Below are 23,584 nucleotides of genomic sequence, written 5' to 3' on the forward strand. Positions count from 1 at the left end.
ATAAGCATTTTAAAATTTGTTTTGTACTTTTTTTCTAATTTCAAACTTTTAAAGAATAAAAAAAGGTTAACTAAATTTCTTCATACGTATTAAGATATGTATTCATGATCTAACTAGAACTGATTCAGATTCTTTTATTGTGCTATGATTTTGTTATGAGCCTGTATATGAGCTCATATTAGATGTAGGCAGAGACTTGGCAGTTTTGATACAGATTTTTATTGCAGCTGCCTTTGTTGTTATAGAATCAGGCTCACTTTTTTTTTTTTTTAAAGTCAGGCCTGCAATTGAATATTACTGAGGGGAGGGAGGACAGATTTGCAGTCAGACTTAGAGAAAATATTTTGCATAAACAGTTTTTATTTCTAATTAAGGTCAAGTTGCAGCCAGCGGCACTAATGGAGCCAGTGAAAGGTGAGGCTCACGGGACCGCCTTTGCCACTTGGCTGTACCACCCAGCCGGTTCTCGGGCATTAACTGCTGCCTTTGCCACTCTCTTTTCATTAGCATTACTGTTGTTGTTGTTTAAGCTGGAAGGTTTTCAAATAACTTCTTTATTCCAAATAGCAAGTTTCCTGTTAAAGTGTTTATGCTTATCTGGGGGATTTACTTTATTTCTAGTTTCATAATGAACCACACTTTGCACTGACCGTGTGTGTGTCCGTAGTGTGCGTGTGTCCCTCTCCCCTGCTTGTGTGCTTTAACAAGGCACCTGGAAGAATGACATCACCCCTTCTCTAACATTTTATTTCACCCACACAGGGTCTGCTCAGCAAAACCAGCAAAACATTTGTGTTCTTTAAGCATGAAAACAAACTATTAGCCTGTCAGAATGTTCACACAGAACATACCAGATGTTCATGAGGACAGATGGCGCTTGTATTGTGCATTTGTAGAGATTATTCAGATTCTGGTTTCAGAATGTTTGAGCCCCTTTAGATCCAACAAAACACATTAAGGTAAAATAGAAATTCTGGAGCTCCAGCAAGAACCAGCTGTTGCAGCTCTTTGGTTCACATGTTGTCTCAGTTTTACTGACAGCAGTGGGTGTTACCATCTTGGCTAGATCCATTATGCACATTTCTTATATAACTATAACTATAGGCAAATTCACTTTTACACATTCCTGTTGGGCTTTTTTTTTTCCTCAGCACTTTTTTGTTTTTACGAAAAATATTTAAAACCTGCTTGAAAGGGATTTGGCTTCATTTTGCTGCCCCCTCTCTTCTAAGAGCTCTGTGAAACTCATTCATCATCAATATGGACATTTTCCTTTAGTGTAAAGTGTGTGTTCATGTGTACGCATATTTAGGTGTAGGTACATATATGTGCTTGCATGTGGAAGCCAGTGGTAGATGTCTGGTGTCTTCCTCATTCACTGTCCATGTTTTGAGCCCTGGTCTTTCACCAAGCCTGGCTAGGCGGCTAGGCAGTGAGCTCCAAGGACTGCCAGTGCCTGCTTCCTGTAACGAGGTGGTTGCATCAGACTAAGACTCATACATGCTAAAAAGTTATAAGAATTTAAAGGATTCTTTAGGTCTTGAAATAATGTTCTGTGCTTCCAAGTATTACTTCTGTTACTGAAGCTGAACTTTTAGGGTTTATGAGAAAAAATGCAAAAACAAGTGTCTGCCTCCCTATACTAGTTTAAAAACTATAGGTGAACGAATTTTTAAGGAGTAGGTACTGTTATGATAGTAGATTAATTATGAGTGTGTTATAGATAATCATATGAACATTGTTTTCTTTATTTCAGCCCTAGGGCCTGCTGTGCTGTTTCTCACATATGTACACATTGAGTTCTTTACTTTCTTGAGTCTTTGGATTTATTTACTTTTTGGGTCTATCTGCAATATGTATGTGTTCAATTCCTACAATTTTACTTTAATTTTCTCTGTTGCTATTGTCTTACGGCTTAGAATAGTGTCTGTCCCAGCATTTTCACTCTACAAATGTTAGTGTAACTAATGACCATTTAATGCAGGATTCAGTTGAAAGAACATACAGAGTTAATAACTCAACTGAACCATGGATTAAGTATAATTTATGCATTCAAAATATAATTATGTTTATGCTAGTTGAACACCTGGTTTATGACTAACGATATGGTAGCAGCTTTGAACATGGAGTGAAAGTCTTTGATGTCATAGAACTAGCACTACCTTCAGCACATCTTCACACACAGCTTTGTCCGTCAAACAGGGAGTGCTTTGTTTGTTTGAGCTGCCCTTGTACAATCTTAGTTCCTCGTTTTTATTCTAGTCTTTAAAATTAGTGGCCCTCAGTAATTTGTTGCCTCCACTTCCTTACCTAACATTGTTTGTACTTTGACCGCCTCTTTCACACTTACCTCAAATAGTGCTCTCCCAAATTCAAATGTCAGTTCTTAGTTTTCACAACTTCCTAAAACTTAAGCATGCTCAGTTCTAACTCCCTCCCTCCCTTTCTTCCTGGCTTATTTCCAACTTTCTTTCTTTCATTTCTTGCTTCTTTGTTTTCTGTGATAGAGGAAAAAAAGAGAGAGAGAGAGAGAGAGAGAGAGAGAATATACTGAAGTGAAAGACTGAATTGTGCTTACTATAGAAACAGTACAGAGCATTAAAGGGAGAGAAAGACTAGGAGGAAAGTAGAGTGTAAAACACACAGAGAAAAGAAAATGGAGAGCAAGTGTATGTCACTAGAACAAATCAAATTCCTGGTAACCTGATAATATTTGTCCCTGCCAAAAACAGATTAAGTAATAGAGAGCATACATTTTTCAGGCTTGGCTTTATTCCTTAATCTGACATTAAATGAACTTTGCAACAAGGAAATGGAGGCAACATATCACTGAGGCCCATTAATTCTTATCTATAAAACATCTTTCATGCTAACAAATGCCCAATAATATAAGCAGAGCTTAGCACAAACAGGGTATACTAGAAGTTTATACTGTGTATACCAACTTTGTAAGATTCCTAAAAGTGTAAATGAATTGCTTTAAGGGAACTTACGTGTGTTTCCATGTCAGTTCTACCACCACAGCCCATTTCTTACATACATGGATAATTACTGAAAGATTAAAAGACAGTCCACATTTTTTAAGAAAATACATATTGACAGAAGAGACAGAGAAGAATAAGCTTAAGCCTTGACTGGAGAGATGGCTCAGCAATTGAGAGCACTGGCTGTTTTTCCAGAGGGCTTGGGTTCAATTCCCAGCAACCACATAGCAGCTCACAACTGTCTTTAACTCCAGTTCCAGGGGATGTAACAGACACACATGTAGGCAAAACACTAACGCACATAAAATGAAAACAAATTATTAAACTTAAGCCTTAAAGTACCCTGGGTATTGGGAAATATGCAACATATTTATGGTAACTACTTCTCATTATCAAACTATGTGCATGTTAAGAAGATAACAGTAGAGAGGTTAATCGTGAATAGGTGTTTGCTTTCATAACATATGGACTACAATCTAGACAGAAGAAATAGCTTCATTAACATAAAAAAGTCAAGCAAGAGTGAGTGTATTCAGGAAGTTCTAAGCTGCTTTCTGTCGTGGATGTGGCCTATAATCAGTTAGTGTGGTTAATGGGGTTAGACAGTGATAAGCAGTGGGCCAGGCAGAGGGGGCCTTTTGTGCTATTCCACAGAGATTAGATTTTATCCTCTTGGTAGATGGGAGCCATTGAAAACCATGTTCAGAACCATGAGCTATGGTTTTCTTATTGGATGATTACTCTGGGGGTATGTAAGTCATGGGCAGACATGTGGGAATGTAGAAACGTCAATGGAGAACATTGCAAAGGCTGTTGTATTAGTCCAGATACAAGAGGAAAGTAAATTTTGCAATGGCAGTGAAGACAGAAGAAGGTTATTGAGGGATGGTGAAGAGGTAGAATCAACAAGAATAACTGAAGTGTAAACATCTGGAATGATTCTCTAATTTTGGTCATAAGTAGCATAGTGTATACTGTTTTAAAGACAAATCTACAGGAAGTCATCCAGGTGTTAGTATGACAATCATCACAAAGTAAAGATGGCATAGGAAGAAATATTAGCTGGTACATGTCTAACATGAAGTAGCTTATGATTTTAAAAAGGTGATTATTGTAGTCGCCAGAGCATCTTTAAAAGGCACGTAAATCTAAATAGTGGAATAAAAGAAACCTGATTTTGTTTGTTTGTTTGTTTTAAAAGAAAAAATGGTTATATAAGAGGGACAGAAGAACAAACATGATGAGATAGTAGAAAACACATAAATTTCTAATTTGAGATACATGTTTCGAAATTTGGAAATGGACTACATACTCCTACCAAACGGCAGTTTATGTGGTAATGAGAAAGCTAGCTAATTGCACAATGTCTGCAGAGGAAACACTTTAAACACATAGACTGAAGTAAAATTGTGGATAATTATAAACCATGAAAACAAGTAAGAATTAGAGGATGTCATTAATTCTCTATGTCTCCATGTTAATGCCAGACAAACTAGATTTTTAAAATGAGAATTGATAATGAAGAAAAAGCTGGATAATAAAGGTACATTCTCATTTATAAACAGTGCCCCAAGATATATGAAACAGAATCAGAAAGAATTAAAGGAGGAATAAAATGACTCTTCACAGCATTCTGCCCTACTCATGGATCAGTGTCTCACTCAGCCATTATCAGAGACACCTCCTTCTGCAGCAGACAGATACAAATACAGAGACCCACAGCTGGACAGTGTGCAGAGGGTGAGGGACCTTGGAGCACTCAGTCCTAAACAGGATGTCTCCATCAAATCTCCCCACTCAGGGTTCAGGGAATTATGCAGAAGAGGAGGCAGAAAGATCTGAAGAGACCTAGGGGATGCATGATACCAACAAAACAGTGCCTTCCAGACATGAAAGAACTGACACACATGAACTCACAGGTACTGTGGCAGCCTGCATAAGGCCTGTACGGATCCAAACCAGATGGGGTCCCAGTACTGAGAGGTCAAAGTAGATATGAGCCCCACCCCCAACCCAGAAGCTACCTTCAATTAACAGACTCTCCAAGAGGAAGAAACAGTTTCTCCAAGGAGTCACACTTGTTCTACAAACCACTTCAGGGCAGGCCCAAGACCCAGCAGTGAAATGAGCTCATGGGTATTTTTACAGATTTTTTTTTTTGTCTCATACTACTTTGGGCTTTTCTTCTTCTTTCTTCTTCTTCTCCTCCTTCTCTTCTTCTTTTCCTTCTTCTTCAACTGTACTGGTCTTTTGATTGTATGCTATGGTTTCCAATTCTGAGTTTTTATGGTTTGTATGTCTGTAGGTGTATAACTATGTGCATACCTCTGTGTGTGCATGTGTGTATTTGTCTCTCTGTGTTTATATACATATGTCTCTCTGTGTGTATCTGCATGTGTGTATTTCTCCTGCTTTTTTTGTAGTTTCTTTTTTGTTTGTTAGTCATTTTTTAAATCATTGTCTATTATATTTGCCTATTTTCTTAAAAGAGAGATATTGAGAGAGAGAGAGAGGGTGGGGGTGGAGTTGGAAGGGTGGGGAGGTGGGAAGGATCTGGCAACAGATGAGGGAGGAGAAACCTGGATTAGAATATGTGGTATGAAATGACCTTACTTTTCCTATAAAAAGTTAAAATTTCAAGATAATAATGGTATGCTTTAACATTAACAGTGATAATAAAACTTTTTTAATTGTGTGTGTGTATGTGTGTGCATGCATGACAGAAGGGAGGCATGTGTGCATGTGTAAAGGTCACTAGATACCTCTGTGGAGTTTGTTCTCCCCTTTCAGACTCACTTGGTTATTGGCAGAGGTCTATTCTTTGCTGGACCGAAGCTTCCATTTATTCTTGCTGGATTTGGAGTCCCTTGCTCTATCGTGCTCTCTACATGTTAGCACACAAGTCTTGTAGCTTCTTCAAGGCCAATAAGGAAGCGTATCCTCTGAGACAGGCTTGTAGTGCTATGTGATGCAGCCTTAAGTGCATATCATTCTGTCTCTTGGTTAGAAGGCAAGTTGCAGGTCTCATCCATATCCAGTGGGAGAAGAGCACCCAAGGCCATGAATTAGAAACCGGGCCCAAGCGACTACAAAAACATCTGTCTGCACAGCTTATTCTCTGTTTCTTTACATGGGGTTCGTGTTTATTTCAGTCATTAATTTTTGCTACTTGTTTAACCTAATGTAATAATTTTGGATTTTTCTGATTTTTCTAACCAGATGCCATTGGTCATGACATCCCCAAAATGCTTGAATTATTTAAGACTGGACTTGCAATTATGGTAGATGAAGAAAGGCAGAACTTCCTCAGCACCAAAATAGCAACAGTAAGTTATAGCTACGTCTCTTTTGTTCAGATGTTCCAGCGTCACATACACACATACGGGGAGCTTACCAAGTTTAGTGCCACTTGAGCATCTTCCTTCCAGGGAGAATCTGCTGCAAGCCATGTCTGGCTTCCAGAGCATGCTGTAGCACAAGGGCATGCACATACGTTTATGTGTATATACACAACACACACACACAATGAATGTGAAATAAAAGTTGTTAGAGAATTCTTCCTGTGTTATGTTCCATGCAATGGCATTTACTTGCATTTTGCTTTATCTATTCTAACATACAAGTTTTTTATCATTTAATATTTTAAGATTTCTAAGAGTTGTAAGGCTTAGATTCCATGAAGAACATTGCATATTGCTGAGCACATAATATATTTAATACTATATAAAGGGTTAATTTGCTTCATTTCAATGAATTGTGTCTGATTATTTCTTTTGGTGTTTTACAAGTTACTTATATACTCATAGAAGATGGTTGATGTCAGTTTCTAATACCATTTTAGGACATTAATATAGGTGTGTTAGAATTATAGAACTATGTGTTTTGTTTTGTTTTTTCTTTGTTGTTGTTTTTTTCAAAACACATAGTGTTTGTTTTTTCTTTGTTGTTGTTTTTTTCAAGACAAGGTTTCTCTGTGTAACCCTGGCTGTCTTGGATTTGCTTTGTAGACCAGGCTGGCCTCAAACTTACAGCTATCCACCTGCCTCTGCCTTCCTAAGTGCTTGGATTATAGGCGTGTGCCACCATACCAGCCTTAGATCTATGTTTTTAAATGAATAAGCATTGTGTAACATTAAAGTTATTATGTTATTTGCAACTGTTCTTTGGACTGAAGAATCTCCAAATGTGCCTGTTTATGTAGTTTTCCCTATTTATAACTATAGGAATAATAGTAAATTATTGAAAACAAGACTTAAATAAGGCCTTCTGAATGTCTGGTGCTATTCTAAATGATTGTTTGTTAAATCTTTTTGATGAGTTTTATTTTTAATAATTTTTCAATTTTTTGAGGTTATAATTTCATATTTCTCCCTTATCTTTCCTCCTTCATGCTCTTCCACCTCCCTGCTCTCTTCCAAATTCATGACCTCTTTCTCTTTAATTGGTGTGTGTGTGCGCATGTTGTGTGTGCGCATGCATGTGTATATATTCCTAAATATATAAATATAAGCTGCTCAGTCTGCACGCTGTTACTTGTATGTATGCTTTCAGGGCTGACCAGTTGGTTATTGACTAATCAGTTGGTGTGCTCTTCTCTGGGGAAGACTATTTCTCCCACACTCAGCATTCATTGTGTAGAGTTCTTTGTACAGTGCTGAGGGTCTCATGAGCTTTTCCCGTTCCACACTAGCATGTCTAATGATGTCATCCTTTTCAGGTCGTGTTTAGGCAGCTATGTTGGTGAGATTTCATGGGTGTAGCTTCTCTGACATTTCTAGGAGACATAATTTCACAGCAAACTTCCCATTCCTCTGCCTCTTACAACCTTTCACTGTGTCTCCCATGATTTTTCTTGAGCCTCAACCGCAGGAGTTGTGTTGTCTGTGTATCAGATGGAACTCAAGCACAGATGAGGTATAACCATCACTGTCATTTTATAGATTAACGTTCAGAAGGCTGTAAGGTTGAAAACTTTCAAGGTCTCATAGCCTTAATTGAGGGAAATAGGTAGCTATTTGAACCTTTGCAATGTCTTGAGGCATGTAGGCTCAGTACTCTGCTCACGGTTAAAAATATTCAAGTAGCTGTTAAGTTTTTTTTCTCTCACTTGTTTTATATCACAAAACAATTTCACATCATAGCCAGTAGTTGGTAGTCCAACTGAACCACGTCAGCTGTAGATTATCAGAGATCTAGACAAAGCGCTCTACTAGTTTTACAATGGGAACACGCTCCTTGGAAAGGAAGCAGAGCAGATCTCTGCAGCTGGAGATAAGTCCCGCTTGTCACAGTGCCCTCATTTATTTGGCCTGAGCGCTACCAGACTCTGATGTTGAAATGTCCTTGTTCCCAAAGGCCCTTGGCAGAGCTTCTTGTTTCTTAAGGTTGACAGTATTATAATCTAAACCCAAACAGACAAAAGCCCAAACCCAAAACCCCAGAGATTCTCCTGAATCTGTACAGACTTCTTTGATAGCTGTTGTTCTATGTAAGGAGTGGTAGACTGTAGGCAAGTTTCTCAATGTTGTGTTCCCAATGTCACTGTTATATAGGATTGTAATGAATATTTCACAGTGTATTTTTATGGGTTAGCTACAATTTTAAAACAATAACATCTATCACTGCTGTTATTATTTTGTCTTTGAGGATCATAGAATACCATTATAAAACTCTTCCTAGCTGGATTAAATCTGCTTTTTCTTAAGGTATATTTTCAATATATTCTATAGTTAATAGTTCAATAAGTCCTAAAGTGTAAGAAACCATAGTGTCTCTTTTTTTTTTCTTTAGGATACCATAGTGATTAAAATATGGACCCTGATCATACTATGTAACTCTTTTGCAAACTCTCTGTCATGATTTTTAAAAAGATATTTATGTTTTTAAAGAAAATTTGCTAAATACTACTGAAGTATTTCCACTTTGCTATAGTGGAAAATTAGTGGAGTTAGATTCCTATAGTTGTTGTTCAAATCTAATTTCATGCTTTTTGAAACACTAGAACTGTTTCTTCTTGTGTTCTGTTTCCCCTACTTCCTGTAGAATGATAATAATGGTTACTACTGCCTGGCTAGGAAGGAGTAGATGTGACAGTAACAATAACCATGGAGCAGATACTTTTGGCTAAGGTGGAGTAACAGACATGATTTACCTTCCCACCTAAAACAGTGAGAAGTATCTTGAAATCAAAACTACAGAAGGAAAACCATAGTGTAATACAGTTTATGAAGATAAACATAAAAAAATGTAACTCACTTCTAACAAATATTTAAGTTGCCTGTGTCCATTTTCTATTGCTGTAATAGAATGCCTGAGACTGGGTGATATACAAAAAGTAGAGATTTTTTTTTGTCAGCATGTGATTCTGGAGGTGGCAGAGTACAAGTATATGGAGTTCTTATATGGGGAGAACCTCATGCCACATCATGTCATACCAGAAGAATGGAAGAGTATGCAAGCTGTGCTGAAGAGGCAAGGCATGAGAAGGTGCCTTGCCGAAAAGCAGCATGTTGTCTGGAGAATGAATCCACTCCTCTTAACCTAGTAACTTCATGGGAACCACTACCCCACACTGCCATAGGGCATTCAGATTTCAACAGGGATTCTGCTGGGGACTAACTCTGTTTAAAGTGCAGTGACCAAATAATTATTGTAGGAATTCAAGGTTGGATTAACATTTAATAGTTATTATAATTCACTATATTAATGAACTGAAACCCAAAAGTCATTTTCATAGAATCTAGAATGAAAATGCTGTTAAAACATCTCCGCATAGCAGGGATAGAGTCAGCTGGAATGCAGCATGCCACTTGGTGGCAGAGTGCATGCTTACCACACACAGTGTCCTGTGTTCAGTCCCAGGATCCCCCCATGACAAAGTCAGTGCCCTTAATTTTCTTTAAGTTTTTTAAATGATTCTATTCTTAATTGTATGTGAGAAGGGGTATGTGCATATGAATGCAGGGGCCTGCAGAAGCTGGCGGCATCAGATCTCCTCGTATGGAATGGCAGGCAGTTATAAGCTGTCCCATTTGGGTACTGAAATACAAACTCAGGTCCTAACACTGACCCCAGTGTCCTTAATTTCATAAAGGATATCTCAGAAAAACCAACATCAGGCTTAGTGGTTAACAACTGTATCCTGCTTTCTTCCTGAGATTTGCTTTTGTTCAACATTCATCAGCGTTGAATATTGCTGATTTTACACAATTTAGTAAGGCAAGGAGCAGAGTTAAAGTTGCCTAGAGTAGAAAGTGCCACTTGTTATTCACAGATAATTGATTTAACTAGTAAACCAAAGAAAGTAGTTATATATGGTTGGAGATACAAGTTTAAGGTATAAAACTCAACTGTGTTTCTGTATAACAGTAAAATTCCAAATTAAAATTTTTAAATATAGAATTTGATTTATAATATCAAAAGAAGTACTGACAAATAAATCCATATACTGAATGGATCTAAAGATATGAGCAGTCCATATATTGAAAACATCGAAAATACAGTTGAGAGAAATCAAGGATGAAATAAATGGTGAGATGTACTCTGTGCAATTGTAGAATGATTTGCAGTACTAGGTCTACTGAAGATAAGCTTGCTTGACTGGTTGCACTCTGAAAGTCCCAGTTAGATTTTTGAATTCTAGTTAAGTGGCTCAGAACTCATATAGACATACAGAGGACTGAGACTGGGGAGGTGGCTCAGTTGGTAGAATGCTTGCTGCCCAGCACAAGGACCTGAGCTTGGATCCCCAGCATGCACACAAAAGGTCAGACATGGCTCCATGCAGCTCTTCCCCCAGCGCTTTGGAAGCAGAGACATGATCCCTAGAGCTTGCTGGCCCATCAGCCTGTTGGTTGTTCTACTTTTAGGGAGAGATCTTGTCTCACAAAATAAGATGGAGAGTGATTGAGGAAGCCACCCAGTATCAACTTCTGCCCTCCATATGCATGCACACAGCTTGCATGTACATGGTCATACATATCACCTGCTTCACACGTGTACACACAGACATACAAAGAACCTAAAATAGTCAGAGCAGCTTGGAATAATAACAAAGTTGAAGATTTATAAAAATTGTTGGTCGTGATGGCACGTTTCTTTTATCCCAGCGTTCTAGAGGTCGACGCCTGTGGATCTCTGTGAGCTTCAGGCCAGCCACACTGCAGAATGATAATGCCTCGAATAATAAACAAATCAAATATACTGATAAAGCTCTTTTGGCATTATGATACTGATGTTAAAAAAAAACAATGGAAAGAATAGTGAATCAAAAAAAGATAGAAGTGTTTGAACAACTGATTTTCAGCTAATTAAAAACACTTTGAGTGGATAAACCAACTTTTCTCATGAAAACTCACCAATACAGTTGGATATTTGTCTGCAACAAATCAACATCAACCCTTATTTCAAATCACATATAATAATACCTTAATATGTATAAAAAGCTAATTGCAAACTCTTAAATATGAAGCCTAAAATTGATTACTTTAGAAGAAAAAGTTGGGTTATGGAATGATTTTTTTTTAAGATATGTCCTCAAAAATGTGATTCATAGATGAACTTGATAATTGGTTCTGTATGAAAATTGAAAGTTCCCGATTTTTAACAGATAATGCAAAGAAAATGCAATGATTATGGATTGTAAAAAAAATGCAAATCATGTCTGGTAAATCCCAAATCATAAAAAATATGTCTAAGCTCAGTAAATTACCTGGTATTTTTACATTGGCAAAAAGTTTGAACACTTAAAAGAGATAGGACAGATGACAGACAAAACATAAAATTATCAGCAATATCTGTAGTCATTGAGGCAATGTAAATTAAACACAAGGAGTTATTATTACATATCTACTGGATAAATGAAACTACTCCCCTCATACGCATTCTTAGTGTTGGTGAGGACATGGCGGGCTGGTCTATGCCCTCACTATTTGTGGGAAAATTCACTTTATTAAATGATGCAACCTCTTGGGCAAGCAATTTGGTAATTTGTAAAGAAGCTAAACTTTACAGATTCTGCTACTCCACTTTCAGGCACATATTCAGAAGAAATGTAAACAAATGTTCAAACAGAGATTCTGAAACTGATGTGTTAATATTCCCTAGTTTGAAATATTTTAAATATCCATCACAGGATCCATATGAACAAAAGTAATTAATAAACTCCATATATGTTAATGTATGCCGAGTGAAATAAGCCAGGAAAGTGTGGGCTATATATTTCACGATTCTAATTATATAAAATTCTAGCAAATGTTAGCTAATTTGTATTGCTAGACAACTACTGATTGATTACCTTAGGTTCAGAGATAGGTGGGGAGGAGCAAGAAGTAGGAATTACAAAGCAATATAATGAATTTGGAAGTGATTAATTATCCTTATTAGTTGTGGTTCCATGTGTGTAAGTGTATGTCAAAACTAGACTGTATACTTGAAGAATGTGTGTGATGGGGCTGGAGAGATGGCTTAGTGGTTACGAGCACCTGCTGCTCTTCCTGAGGATTTAAGTTTGATTCCCACCATCCATATAGGGTGCCTCACAACTGCCTCCACCTCCCTGGATTGCTCCATCCTTGGGCATCTGCACATACATCAACCCACACACATACACATAAATAAAAATAAAATAAATCTGTTTAAAATATTGTTGTATGAGGTGGGTGTGGTGGTGCATGTCTTTAATCCTAGCACTGGGGGAGCAGAGGGAGAGATCACTATGGGTTCAAAGCCAGCCTGGTCTAGGACAGGCAAGGCTACACAGAGAAACCCTATCTCTAAAAACCAAAAGACAGACAGAGAGAATTGTGCCTGAGTATATGGGCACTGTGTGCATGCAAGAACCTGCAGGGATCAGAAGAGGATCCCAGATCTCCTGGAACTGGAGTTGCAGGCAGCCATGACCCACTGTGTGGGAACCATGTAGTGTAGATTCTCTACAAGAATAGTAAATACTCCTAGCTGCTTACCCATCTCTCCAGTCCTGTGCTTGCTAGTTTCATCCTAACTTGACACAAACTAGAGTTATCTGAAAGGAGAAAACCTCAGTTGAGAAAATGTCAACATAAGATCTAGTAGTAAAGTATTTTTTTTTCTTTTTTCTTTTTCTTTCTTTTTTTTTTTTTTGAGGTGAACAAAAGCTCATGATTTTATTTTATTGTCTTCAGACTAAAAAAATTGCCTTAGAACTGGATCACTTGGCCCTTTCTCTTATCGCTGCCCAGTTCAAAATGCTTGCATCTCTTAATAGGCAGCATTCTCTTAGATCTGCAGTTGGGTTCAACACATTCAAGTCTCAGAACAATCTTCTTTGTACTTTTAGCTTTTTTGGAGAAAATGGGCTTAGTCTGCCCGCCATAGCCACTCTGTTTCCTGTCATAATGTCGCTTCCCCTGGGCATACAAAGAATTCTTGTTCTTCTTGTACTGTGTCATTTGTGGGGCTGGTACTTGCCACGTTTCTTGCAGAATGTCCAGGTCTTAGGAATGTTTACCATGGTTGCAGGAGCAATATCAGCTCAGAAAGGTAAGCATTTTCTTAATTAGTGATTGATGGGGAAGGGCCCAGGACATTGTTGATTGTTTTATTCATGGGCTAGTGGTCCTGGGTTCTATAAGGAAGCAGGCTGAGCAAGCCAGTAAGCAGCACTCTTCCATGTCCTTTGCATCAGCTTCTGCCTCTAGGTTTCTGCCCTGCTTGAGTTCTTGTCCCAACTTCCTTCAGTGATGGACTATGAAACCCTTCCTTCCCCAGCTTGCTTTTGGTAATGGTGTTTCATTGTAGTAATAGAAACTCTAGACAAGCTTAAAAATTGAATAAATCTTAAAAAAAAAAAAAAAAAAAAGATGTAACATGTATCCAGTGAGCTTTCAGTTCAAAACAGAAAGGTTACAAGCTATATATAATACAGTATGGGTGAACCAAGAAAACATTGTTTCAAGAAAGAAGCCAGATTCAGAAACCACAGATGCATAATATAAATACTACTCTGGATATATAAAATATCCAGAGAAAAGTTAAAATTAAAAAGATTAATGATTGCCTGGGATGAGAGTGGGAGGAAATAGGCATCAACAGTGATGTAAATAATGAATATGCTTAATCCTGATTTATGATATTTACACATCTTGATAAGTATACTAGAAACTGTTGAGTTTTATATTAGGAAATCACAAGTGATTTGATATACAAAGTTATGCTTTAATGATAAAAAGCGTAATAACAAAAATTGTTTTAAAGGTATTCAACTATTTACTGTTGTACTTGATTACAAAACAATTTACTAAAATTTTATTATAATTATGAGAGATAACATTAACATTTAAAAAATTCAAACTGATATAATGGGCTTTTCATATATGGTGCTGTTTTTATTATACGGTTGGGGATATTGAAGATCCTGTATATTAATGAGAATATGATTTAGAATGAGTACAGAATAAAGGACACTAACAGCATCACATAGCACATGTCTGGGGCCTCCTCACTTTGGATAAAAGTAGGGTAACAGTAAAGAATTACCAGTATGCCAGATTTGGTCATGACTAAGGCTTGTTTTTATATAGTCAGAGAGTTAATAATGGTCTTTACAGTGTCGACAGTTATACAAAGACACAGAGATTGGATGTAGTGTACTAAACTGAAAATGCTTTTTTGTTTTGTTACAGAAAAACAATTCTGACTTCTAACTGAAAAGATATTTTTATTAGGGGTGATGGGTGTGAGTGGAGGCAATTTATTTTGTTTCTGTTAGCTGGATTGATGCTATGTCATGAGCTCAGTCATTTTAATGTCCCTTGTCAGGACCAGCAGGGGTCTGCAGGGGCACACTGCTCCAAGAGGCAGGTCTGGTACTATCCTGTGGAGTGCAGCTTGAGTAGTTTAAACTGGTTTTTCTTCTGTATCAAAGTAATAAATACAACCGGCTGAATGCTGTGTCTTTATTTTCTTACAGGTTAATGTCATAAACTCAGCCTCTACTCCCTGAACTATGTGAATGGTTTTATAGCCAGCCAGTTTCTTTCTGAATCTTTCCCATTATTTGTACCTAAAACTTACATATACATGTATTTGGTTGTTTGTTATATATGGGATCAACTCAAATCTTCATATCAGCAAAACTGGCATTCAACTTATTTGTTGAATATAATGAAGATAAAACAAGTTATTACTGGGATATTTTATTTTTAATCATGTATATTGCTATCCTGTGATCACTGCCTATTTCTATCTTCGCATGAAGCATAATTGGTTGGAAATGAAAATATCATAATTCAAGAGAAGATCTTAAAGCATAACATTGGAAAGAAAGTGCTACAGGGAAACAATAGGGATTTCTGATCTTTCCCATGGACACATGTATGCATTTTTTTCTTTCTAGAAATATTAAGGTATAAAACATAAATACCCTTATAAAATTAATTTATGTATGTTACTGTGCCACACAATACTTTCCTACAATTTTCTTGTATGGATGAAAATAACAGTTGCCACTTTCTTAGTGGTGTTTGGGACCAACCCATAACATGTTTCTTTTTTGCCTGTGTTGTACTCCATTATATACCATAACCAGTTCTTCTTAGTAGGTCTTTCATGTGTATCCAGTGTTTGCTATGGATGACACTGTAATGAAATTCTTGCAAACAAATGTTGCCAACATTTCCCAAGCATACCTTAAGGTAAATTTCTTGAAGTGTAACATACACACATAAAATGTTCTAATGTTCCAGATAGTGATCTGGACTGAGCACACTAATATATAATCCATATAACAATGCATTTGCACTTCTTATTCTCATGACTGTTGGATATTAACAAGCTTAAACAGTTTTGATAGCTTGGTAGGTTATGTATGATTTATGTGGGTGTAAATTCATGCATGCCTTTCTCTTTTAAAATATAAGGAATAACTTACCATATAGTCTCAAAAAGTTAAATCACAAAACTCCCACAAGCCTACAAGCAAAAAACGGTTTTCTAGCCTCTCTAGAATAAATGACACTGTATTTTGTTTAAAAAAAATACAGCTTCAGCTTGAACAAAAAGATGTTTTTAGTAAATTAATGTGTCTTTGCTTTCGCAATCAGAAAGCTACCAAGTTGACTCATACTCAAATGTTAGTTTGCTACAGAAAGTTCAAATTCAAATTTACTTAAAGAGTTACTATACAGAACTGTAGAAAATAGACCAGGTATTCAATAATCTCACAAGTTTTTAATCTTTTTAAGGAAAAAGACACTTGAATAAATGCACCATGTTTTACTTGTTAACCCTCACATTTATAATGAGTAGATGGTTTATCATTAATAGTAACCAGTCCTTTGCTTTTTTAGGAGATACCAGATTTAGGTACAGAAGTAGTCTTGTGTACTTTTAAAATATGCTTTATTCTTTGACATGTTTATACACATATACAATATATCTTGATTATATCCCTCTCCTCACTCCCCCACATTTTCTCACACCTTCTACTCTCACCACCTCTTTTTTCTTCTTCTCCTTTTCCTTCTAAATATCTTCTTACTGATTCTCTTGTATACTTTTAATAGCTTGAAAAGTCTTATTTGGGCATAGTGAGATCACTCTGGGTAAAGGCACTTGATACACAAGCCTGGCAACCTGAAGTTAGCCTTCAGAACCCATGTAAAAGTTCGAAAAGAGAGAAATTACTCTACAAAGTTGACCTCTGACCCGCACAAGTATGCTGTGGCATGCACACAACTCCTTCAGCCCCCATACTACTAATAATAAAGTTTTTTAAAAAATCCACTTGAGTCTGAATCTTGCTATAATTTTAGCAGTAGAGAGACTGAGGCAGTAGAATTGAGAATTTAACACCAGTCTTGGCTATATAGCAAGAGCTCATTTCTTAAGAAAACAAGAGAAAAGTCATAATGATAACAACTCTGCATTTTGGTCAGTTGTGGCTTTCTGTAATGGTCTCTATGTGTTGCAAGGAGAATGTTTCTTGATGAGTGAAGTCTGTGCTTATCTCTGGGTATAAGAACTAAAGTTTAGAATATAGGTAGGGAATGTGCTGGTTTATTAAATTGGTAGCTGTAGGTTGTCTTCCAAAATCCGTGACTTCACCATCACTGGGTAGTTGGCTAGGTTTTCATTACCTTGGGGTTTTGTGGTTCATAAGTTCCATAGCTGGTAAGGCTATTACTTGTATCTCTTCCTTGGAAGCTTGCATGGTATCTTCTGGTACCATGAAAGGCAGTCCTCAGAGGGGAGACATCAAGGTCAGCTCAGCCTCTGGCCCCTGTATCTGAAGTATATGGTATCTACTTACCTTTAGTCCCTACTTACCTTTTATCTCTGGGTGTGTGGGGATGGGGGCAACCAAGGGTTGTAGCAATAGCGTGTAGTATTTTTGGAGTCTCTTGGACAGTTCTGACCAACAATTCAAGAGAGCTCTTCATGCCTGGTGTTAGGGTTTTGTTAGATGGTCTATGGTTCTTGGGCAGAGCATTGCCAGCCCAATTGGAAAAATTTCATTTCAAGTATATATGTATATTTATGCACTGATGCAATGTATTATAGATAATTTTAGATAGATAGTCAATACTATGTTTCATTATGACATTTTCAAACACATTACTGTTATTAACTACCTTCTTTATTCATCTCCTTTCCTTTTCCCTAATTAGGACCCCCTGGTTTCTCCATTTCTCCAGTCAGCTTATTTGTACATTGCTTTTTCTCTTCTTTGTTGCTCTCCCTACCCCCACTGCAATGATCCCTTTTTACTTTCCTGGATTTTTCAGTTACTTGAGGTTATATATTCACATCTGAAGATTTGGAGGTAGGAATATTAGATGAGAGCATGTAGCATTTTCTTTCTGGATCTGGGTTACTTCACTCATTATGATCTTTTCTAGTTCCATACTACCAAGTGCAAAGTTATGATTTAATTTTCCTTCACATCCAGCTGAATAGTATTCAGTAGTGTGTATGTACCACATTTTCATTATCTGTTTTTTTTTTTTTTTTTTTTTTATTTCCTAGTTATTGTGAAGAGAGAAACTGTGAACATACATGGCTGAGCTGTAGAGTAGTGGCCTGTCCTTTGGGCATGTGCTGCGAATAGTGTAGCTAGGTCATGTAGTAGGTTTATTCTTAGCTTTGAGGATTTTCCACATTCACTTCAGAGTTGCTGCTAGTTCGTTTCACCAGTAGTGAATGAGAGTTCCCTCTTCCCCTCCACCACTTGTTGGTTCTGTTGATCTTTGCCATTCTGATTGTGGTAAGGTGAAATCCCAAAGTTGTTTTGATTTGTGTTTTCCTAATTTCTAGAGATGATGAACATTTTTTGAGATATTTCTTGGCCATCTTTTTTCTTCTTTGAGAACTCTGTTCAGTCCCATGCCCATTTTTAAAATCTGTCATTTGATTTTTTTGACTTTTTAAAGTTTTTTTTTTAATATATTCTGAATATTAATCCTCTGCAGATCTGGCAAAAATTCTCTCCTATTCTGTGGGCTTCCTCTTCATCTGGTTGTTGTTTATTGAGCTGTATTGAAGCTATTTCAGAAGCTTTTTGGTTTCATAAAGTCCAACTTGTCATTTGTTAGGCCTTAATTCTTGGGCAAATGGAGCCCCATGTAGGAAGTTCTTTCCTGTGCCTATTTCATAAGATACTGCCTATATTTTCTTCTGGTAGTGTCAGTGTCTCAGGCTTTAGGCTTAGGTCTTTGATCCATGTGTGGTTAGTTTTTGTTCGAAGTGATAGATACATGTCTAATTTAATTCTTCAGCATATGGATACCCAGCTTACCCAACACCATTTGTTGAAGATGCTTTCTTTCCTTTTTTTTTTTTTTCAGTAAATGTTTTTGGCATCTTTGTGGGACATTAAATGACAGAATTTATGCATATTCATGTTGTGGTCTTCAATTTTGTATTGGTCTATTTTTATGGCAATACCATATTGTCTTTATTAAAATCAATTGCTAAATTCTTTACAAAAGTGACTTTCCACACAAATGGAATTTTTAATGAGATTTTTCATTGTACTTTTTCTAACCTCTAAGACCAGAAATAGTCATATTTTCCATTTATCTCAGACTACTGGGGATTCCTTAGAAATTAACCCCTACTCACAACATTTCTGATAATGAAGTAAAATGAAACATCATGCATTTCCTGGAATCTTTTGCTTTATGAAACGTTAACATTAGTTAATATCTTTCCTCCTCAAAAGGAGAATGCTGAGCAGAGAGAATTTTTTACATGGGGTTTGCTGTGAGCAAGAAGTTGATTGCAAACAAAGTCTGGCTTCTCTTAGTAGCACATGTTGTGTTATGTCCAAAACAAACTTTATTTCTACCCTGTTGTTTTGCTCTCACTACCTATCATGCCTGTTTTTCTTCTGTTTGTCCCATGAGTTAGTAACTTAGGTTAGTAACAAACGTAATACTAGTACAAATGAAAGGACCATTGTAGTGGCCCCTGTTTGGGCTGACACCACTTTGGTACTTTGCTCCCTCAGTGTTTGTTCCTTCCTTCCTATTTGCTCCATCTCAAAGCACACAGACTTATCTTTGAAATCTCTTGAGTTTTAACAACTTACTAACAGTGGGGTATAGTGCTGTGAATAAGCCCAGAAGCCTTCAACTGCTGAGACTGTAGACACTCTATAAGAGTGTGTATGTGTTTAAGCAGCAGCGGTGGTGGTGGTGGTGGTGTGTGTGTGTGTGTGTGTGTGTGTGTGTGTGTGGTGCGCCTGCATACATGTGCGGTGTGTTACTTAGTTGGGTTTGGCTAGAGAAGGCATCCCTAAGAGGAGACATTTCATGGAAGCTCATTTAAAAGATCAGATTATGAAGTCATGTGGAAAGAAAATAGGCTTGGGAGAGGGAGCAGATGTGAAGGCTCTGAGGAAGTAAAAGAAAAGGCTTGGGATGTTACATAAACAGTGTTTCTTCTGATACTCTTGAGAATTATTTGCTATTAAATACAATTATTGTAATTTATATTTTTTGTTTATTTTTGCTTTATATTATTTAGCTTTATATTTAGATTTAGTTTTCTTCCTCTCAATCGGTTTTCCACTTTTAATAACTTTTGAATTTTCTCTACTTTTTTTTCCTCTATATTGTTTCCTCTTTTTTGGTTGTCTAGCATGTAAGAAAGACATGAAAGAATTAAATTTGTGGGAAAATGTATGTGTATAAAGTTTGTATTGCTTCATAGTTGGCAATAGATCTTGCTTTCTTGGTGACATGCCATTTAACCAGCTTTGATTACAGTAATACATGCATGTTTACTCTTGTAGCAAGTCACACTTTTCCCATTGTTTTATGTCCCTAGACAGATTCCCACTAGTGGACTATATAATCAAGTTAAGTCAGGGATCTGGAAGATGACTCCATTGGTAAATGTTTTCTGTACAAGCATGAAGACCAAGGAAAAATGTGACGTGCCTACAATCCTAATGCCAGGGGGCTGGAGACTGGAGGATCCCTGAGGCTCTGGCTTCCTAGTCTTCATAAATTGCTGAGCTTCAGGTTCAGTAAGAGACTGTTTGAAAACATAAGGTGGAGTATGATTAAAAGAGATACCCAGCATTGGCCGTCTTCACACAGAGGCCCATATGTACACACACCTCTGCACATATACACACATAATGCATATAATAATCAAGCTTATTATATTCTATAATAATCAAGCTTATTATAGAAAACAAAGTATTATTAAGAAATTATCTGAGCTGAGCATGCTAGTGCATGCCTATAATCCCAGCGCTTAGGTGGTGGCTTGATGGGGAGAAGCACAAGTTGGTGCATAGCCAAGGTTAGAGAATGAAACTCGGCCTCAAAAACCAAAAAAGAACAAAAAGAAAGTACCTATTTATTTTTAACATATGAATGCAATTGCGGTTTTACTGTAAAAGTTTATTTAATTTATTGATATGTAATAGTACATAAAATGAAGAATATTTAAGAATAAATTGCAACAACTTTACTAGAAATGGATAAAATTATGAATATGCTTTTAATGCATTTATATAATACATTATATAAATAATCAAACCTAAGCTTGTTTTTTTGTGAAATAAGAAAGAGCACAGACAACTGAAATCTGTTTACATAAGATATCAAGCCCTGGTTTTACTAGTATGTCTTATCTATGCTTCAGATATACTTGGAGCTTTGAACTTTGTAGTATAGAAGTAGCACCTTTGATGTGCAATGTTTCTTTTTTAATGTAAAAGACATGTTTGAAGTTGTAGACGTGATCCATTCATGGGCATCACTTTGCTTGTTTATATAATAGTGAGATGTCTTGAGGCAAGAATGTTGTCATTCTGGCATCTGATAAAAGCTGGGGTATAATGTAACAAAAATAAACAAGTGTAAGGTAGGGACATAAAGAAGGTCGGTTCCGGTTGAAATGAGAGCTCTGGGCAGTGAACACCTTGGAACAGGAAAACTGAGCATATTGGAGTTCAGTTAAACAAGGTGTGACTGTTGTAGGATTTGGAATTTGAAGGTTTATTTTACAGTAACTAGGTCCATAAATTAAAATAGCAGATATCAAGGAATATTGATTTTCAGATACCATCAAGTGTCTCAGTGAAAGAGAGCAAGCCTTTGGCTCATGGTTCATCACCATATCCTCTTCTTTCCCCTCATTCTTTTCAGCCAGTTAACTTTTCCTTGTACTATTTTTAGTGTAGTACAGTGTATGTGTCATAAATGAGATTATAAAGAGAAGAAAATGTACTACAGAATATAAAATATAGGAGGTTGGTAGTACATTTGAGATATCCAAGGGTGTGGTGCTAAGACAGAGGAGAAATTAGACTCACCCAAGATCCCAACAGCCACTTTGGGTATTCACAACTCCAGTAATTCCAGCTCTGGGGTATCTGATGCCTCTGGTCTCCAGGGCACCCACACTCCAGGGCACATGGTCACATTGACACATAATTAAAAAATAAAATAAAAATTTTAAAGGTGATCTTTTAACAAAGAACAAATTATTTCTGTCTTTTAACAGAAATAGTAATCATATATGGTCCTTAAATACTGAAATATGATCTAGCTCTTTACTGAAAAAGTTTACCAACCCTAAAATATTAGATACGTGTACATAAGCCTGAGGGGGTCTCATTCCAGGTGAGATGGTATAATCAGCATATACTTTGTCTTTCTCATTGAATGCAGCTGTGAGAAAACCTGGACAGTGTCTGGTTCTTGCATAGTAGTAGTTTGGAGGAGACCTGAATGAACAGGAGCACTATGGTAACAGTGAGACTTCCTTGTCCCCTTCCATGGCTGTCAGGCCTGGGCTCAGGAGAGCCTGCAGGCAGCCTATGGGCGTGAATGTAGGCCCAGGCTGTGTAAGAGCTCCTGAAGATAAAAATGGGGACTACAGATGAAAGAGTCGAAGAACTGGAAGATAGGTCATAGAAATTAGTTAGTCTGGAAAAGAGATGATCCTTCCCACAGCACCCAACACACACACACACACACACACACATCAACAAAAAAGAAAAAAGGGAAGGAAGGAAGAAAAGGAAAGAAAAAGAATTAAAAGGAGAGCTCATGGGACAGTGACAGAAGGTTTCCTCTCATTGAAGCCCCAGAAGGAAAAGAGGAAGCGTCCTGTAGAAATGAACATGACTGTGGCCGGGTAAGAAGTCTGTGCCTGGGCCTGCAGCAGAGGGCAGTACCTCTGTGTTCCAGAGCTAACCACCCACTCTAGAAGGGGTAAGCCTTCTAAAGTGAAATGAAAACTCCAGTTCACAGATATCTGAACATACGTGTTTACCTGACAGTCAAGTAGACCTTACCCGAAATCCTTAACAACAGCAGATTTTGTTTGTTTTGTTTTTTGACAAGTTTGGAATATTTGGAGACTTTACTAGGTGAGTTTCTATAACATGAAAATATAGAATGTTGTAAAATGTAAAGCATCATTTTTGGTGCTCCAAAGTTTCAGAGATTTTAGCTGGGTTGATGGTGTATGACCTGTGATCTAGCACTCAGGAGGCAGAGGGCAGTAGAAGTCTTTGAGAGTGTAAGACCAGCCTAGGCCACATGCTGCAGCTCATGGGTGCCCATCTGTCTCAAAAGAAAAAAGACACGGGGCATTTCAGAATTTGTTTTTATTCTATTTTACTGTTTTTGAGACAGGTCTTTTTGTATGTAGCCCAGAGTGGCTTCAAAACACCTTTTCATCTGAAATTTTTTATGAGCTCCTATTTCTCTCTCCTGCTTCCACCTGTGAGCGCCGGGACTCCAGGCATGTACTGCCATGCCTGGTTAGGTAGGGCTGTGCGCGATAGTCAAGCCCTCTGCCAGCTGAGCTACAAACCCAGCTCCGCAGTTTAGATTTTGTCATTAGTGCTCCTCAGCCTGTAACTGTAAACATGTCCTGCTGAGGTAGACTGAAACCGTCTCTGGTACTTTCATACAGTATGACAGTACGCCACAATAAAAAAAAAAAAATTAAAAACTGTTGATATACACAAACATTCAGATAATTGCAAAATCTTACAGATATGAAAAATACAGACAAGGCAAGTTGGATTTCATAAAGATTAAAACTTGGCACTATCAGCTTAGTGCAAAGGAGAAAGTATTTGCAAACTC

At 37.2% G+C, this 23,584-nt stretch overlaps 1 protein-coding gene and 1 pseudogene across 2 annotated transcripts in view; one reads left to right on the plus strand and one right to left on the minus strand.

Moving 5' to 3' along the window:
* Positions 1–23,584, plus strand: part of Mrpl1 (mitochondrial ribosomal protein L1) — a 57,975-nt gene that overhangs the window by 26,927 nt on the left and 7,464 nt on the right. For both annotated transcript variants that reach the window (XM_060380976.1, XM_021649215.2), the window contains one exon: positions 6,204–6,310. In XM_060380976.1, the coding sequence (XP_060236959.1) occupies positions 6,204–6,310 (107 nt within the window). The remainder of the gene's footprint in view (positions 1–6,203; positions 6,311–23,584) is intronic.
* LOC110555781 (large ribosomal subunit protein eL42-like) lies at positions 13,163–13,476 on the minus strand (annotated as a pseudogene).

The sequence above is a fragment of the Meriones unguiculatus genome, chromosome 3 (assembly GCF_030254825.1).
Source record: "Meriones unguiculatus strain TT.TT164.6M chromosome 3, Bangor_MerUng_6.1, whole genome shotgun sequence".
NCBI classification, from domain to species: domain Eukaryota; kingdom Metazoa; phylum Chordata; class Mammalia; order Rodentia; family Muridae; genus Meriones; species Meriones unguiculatus.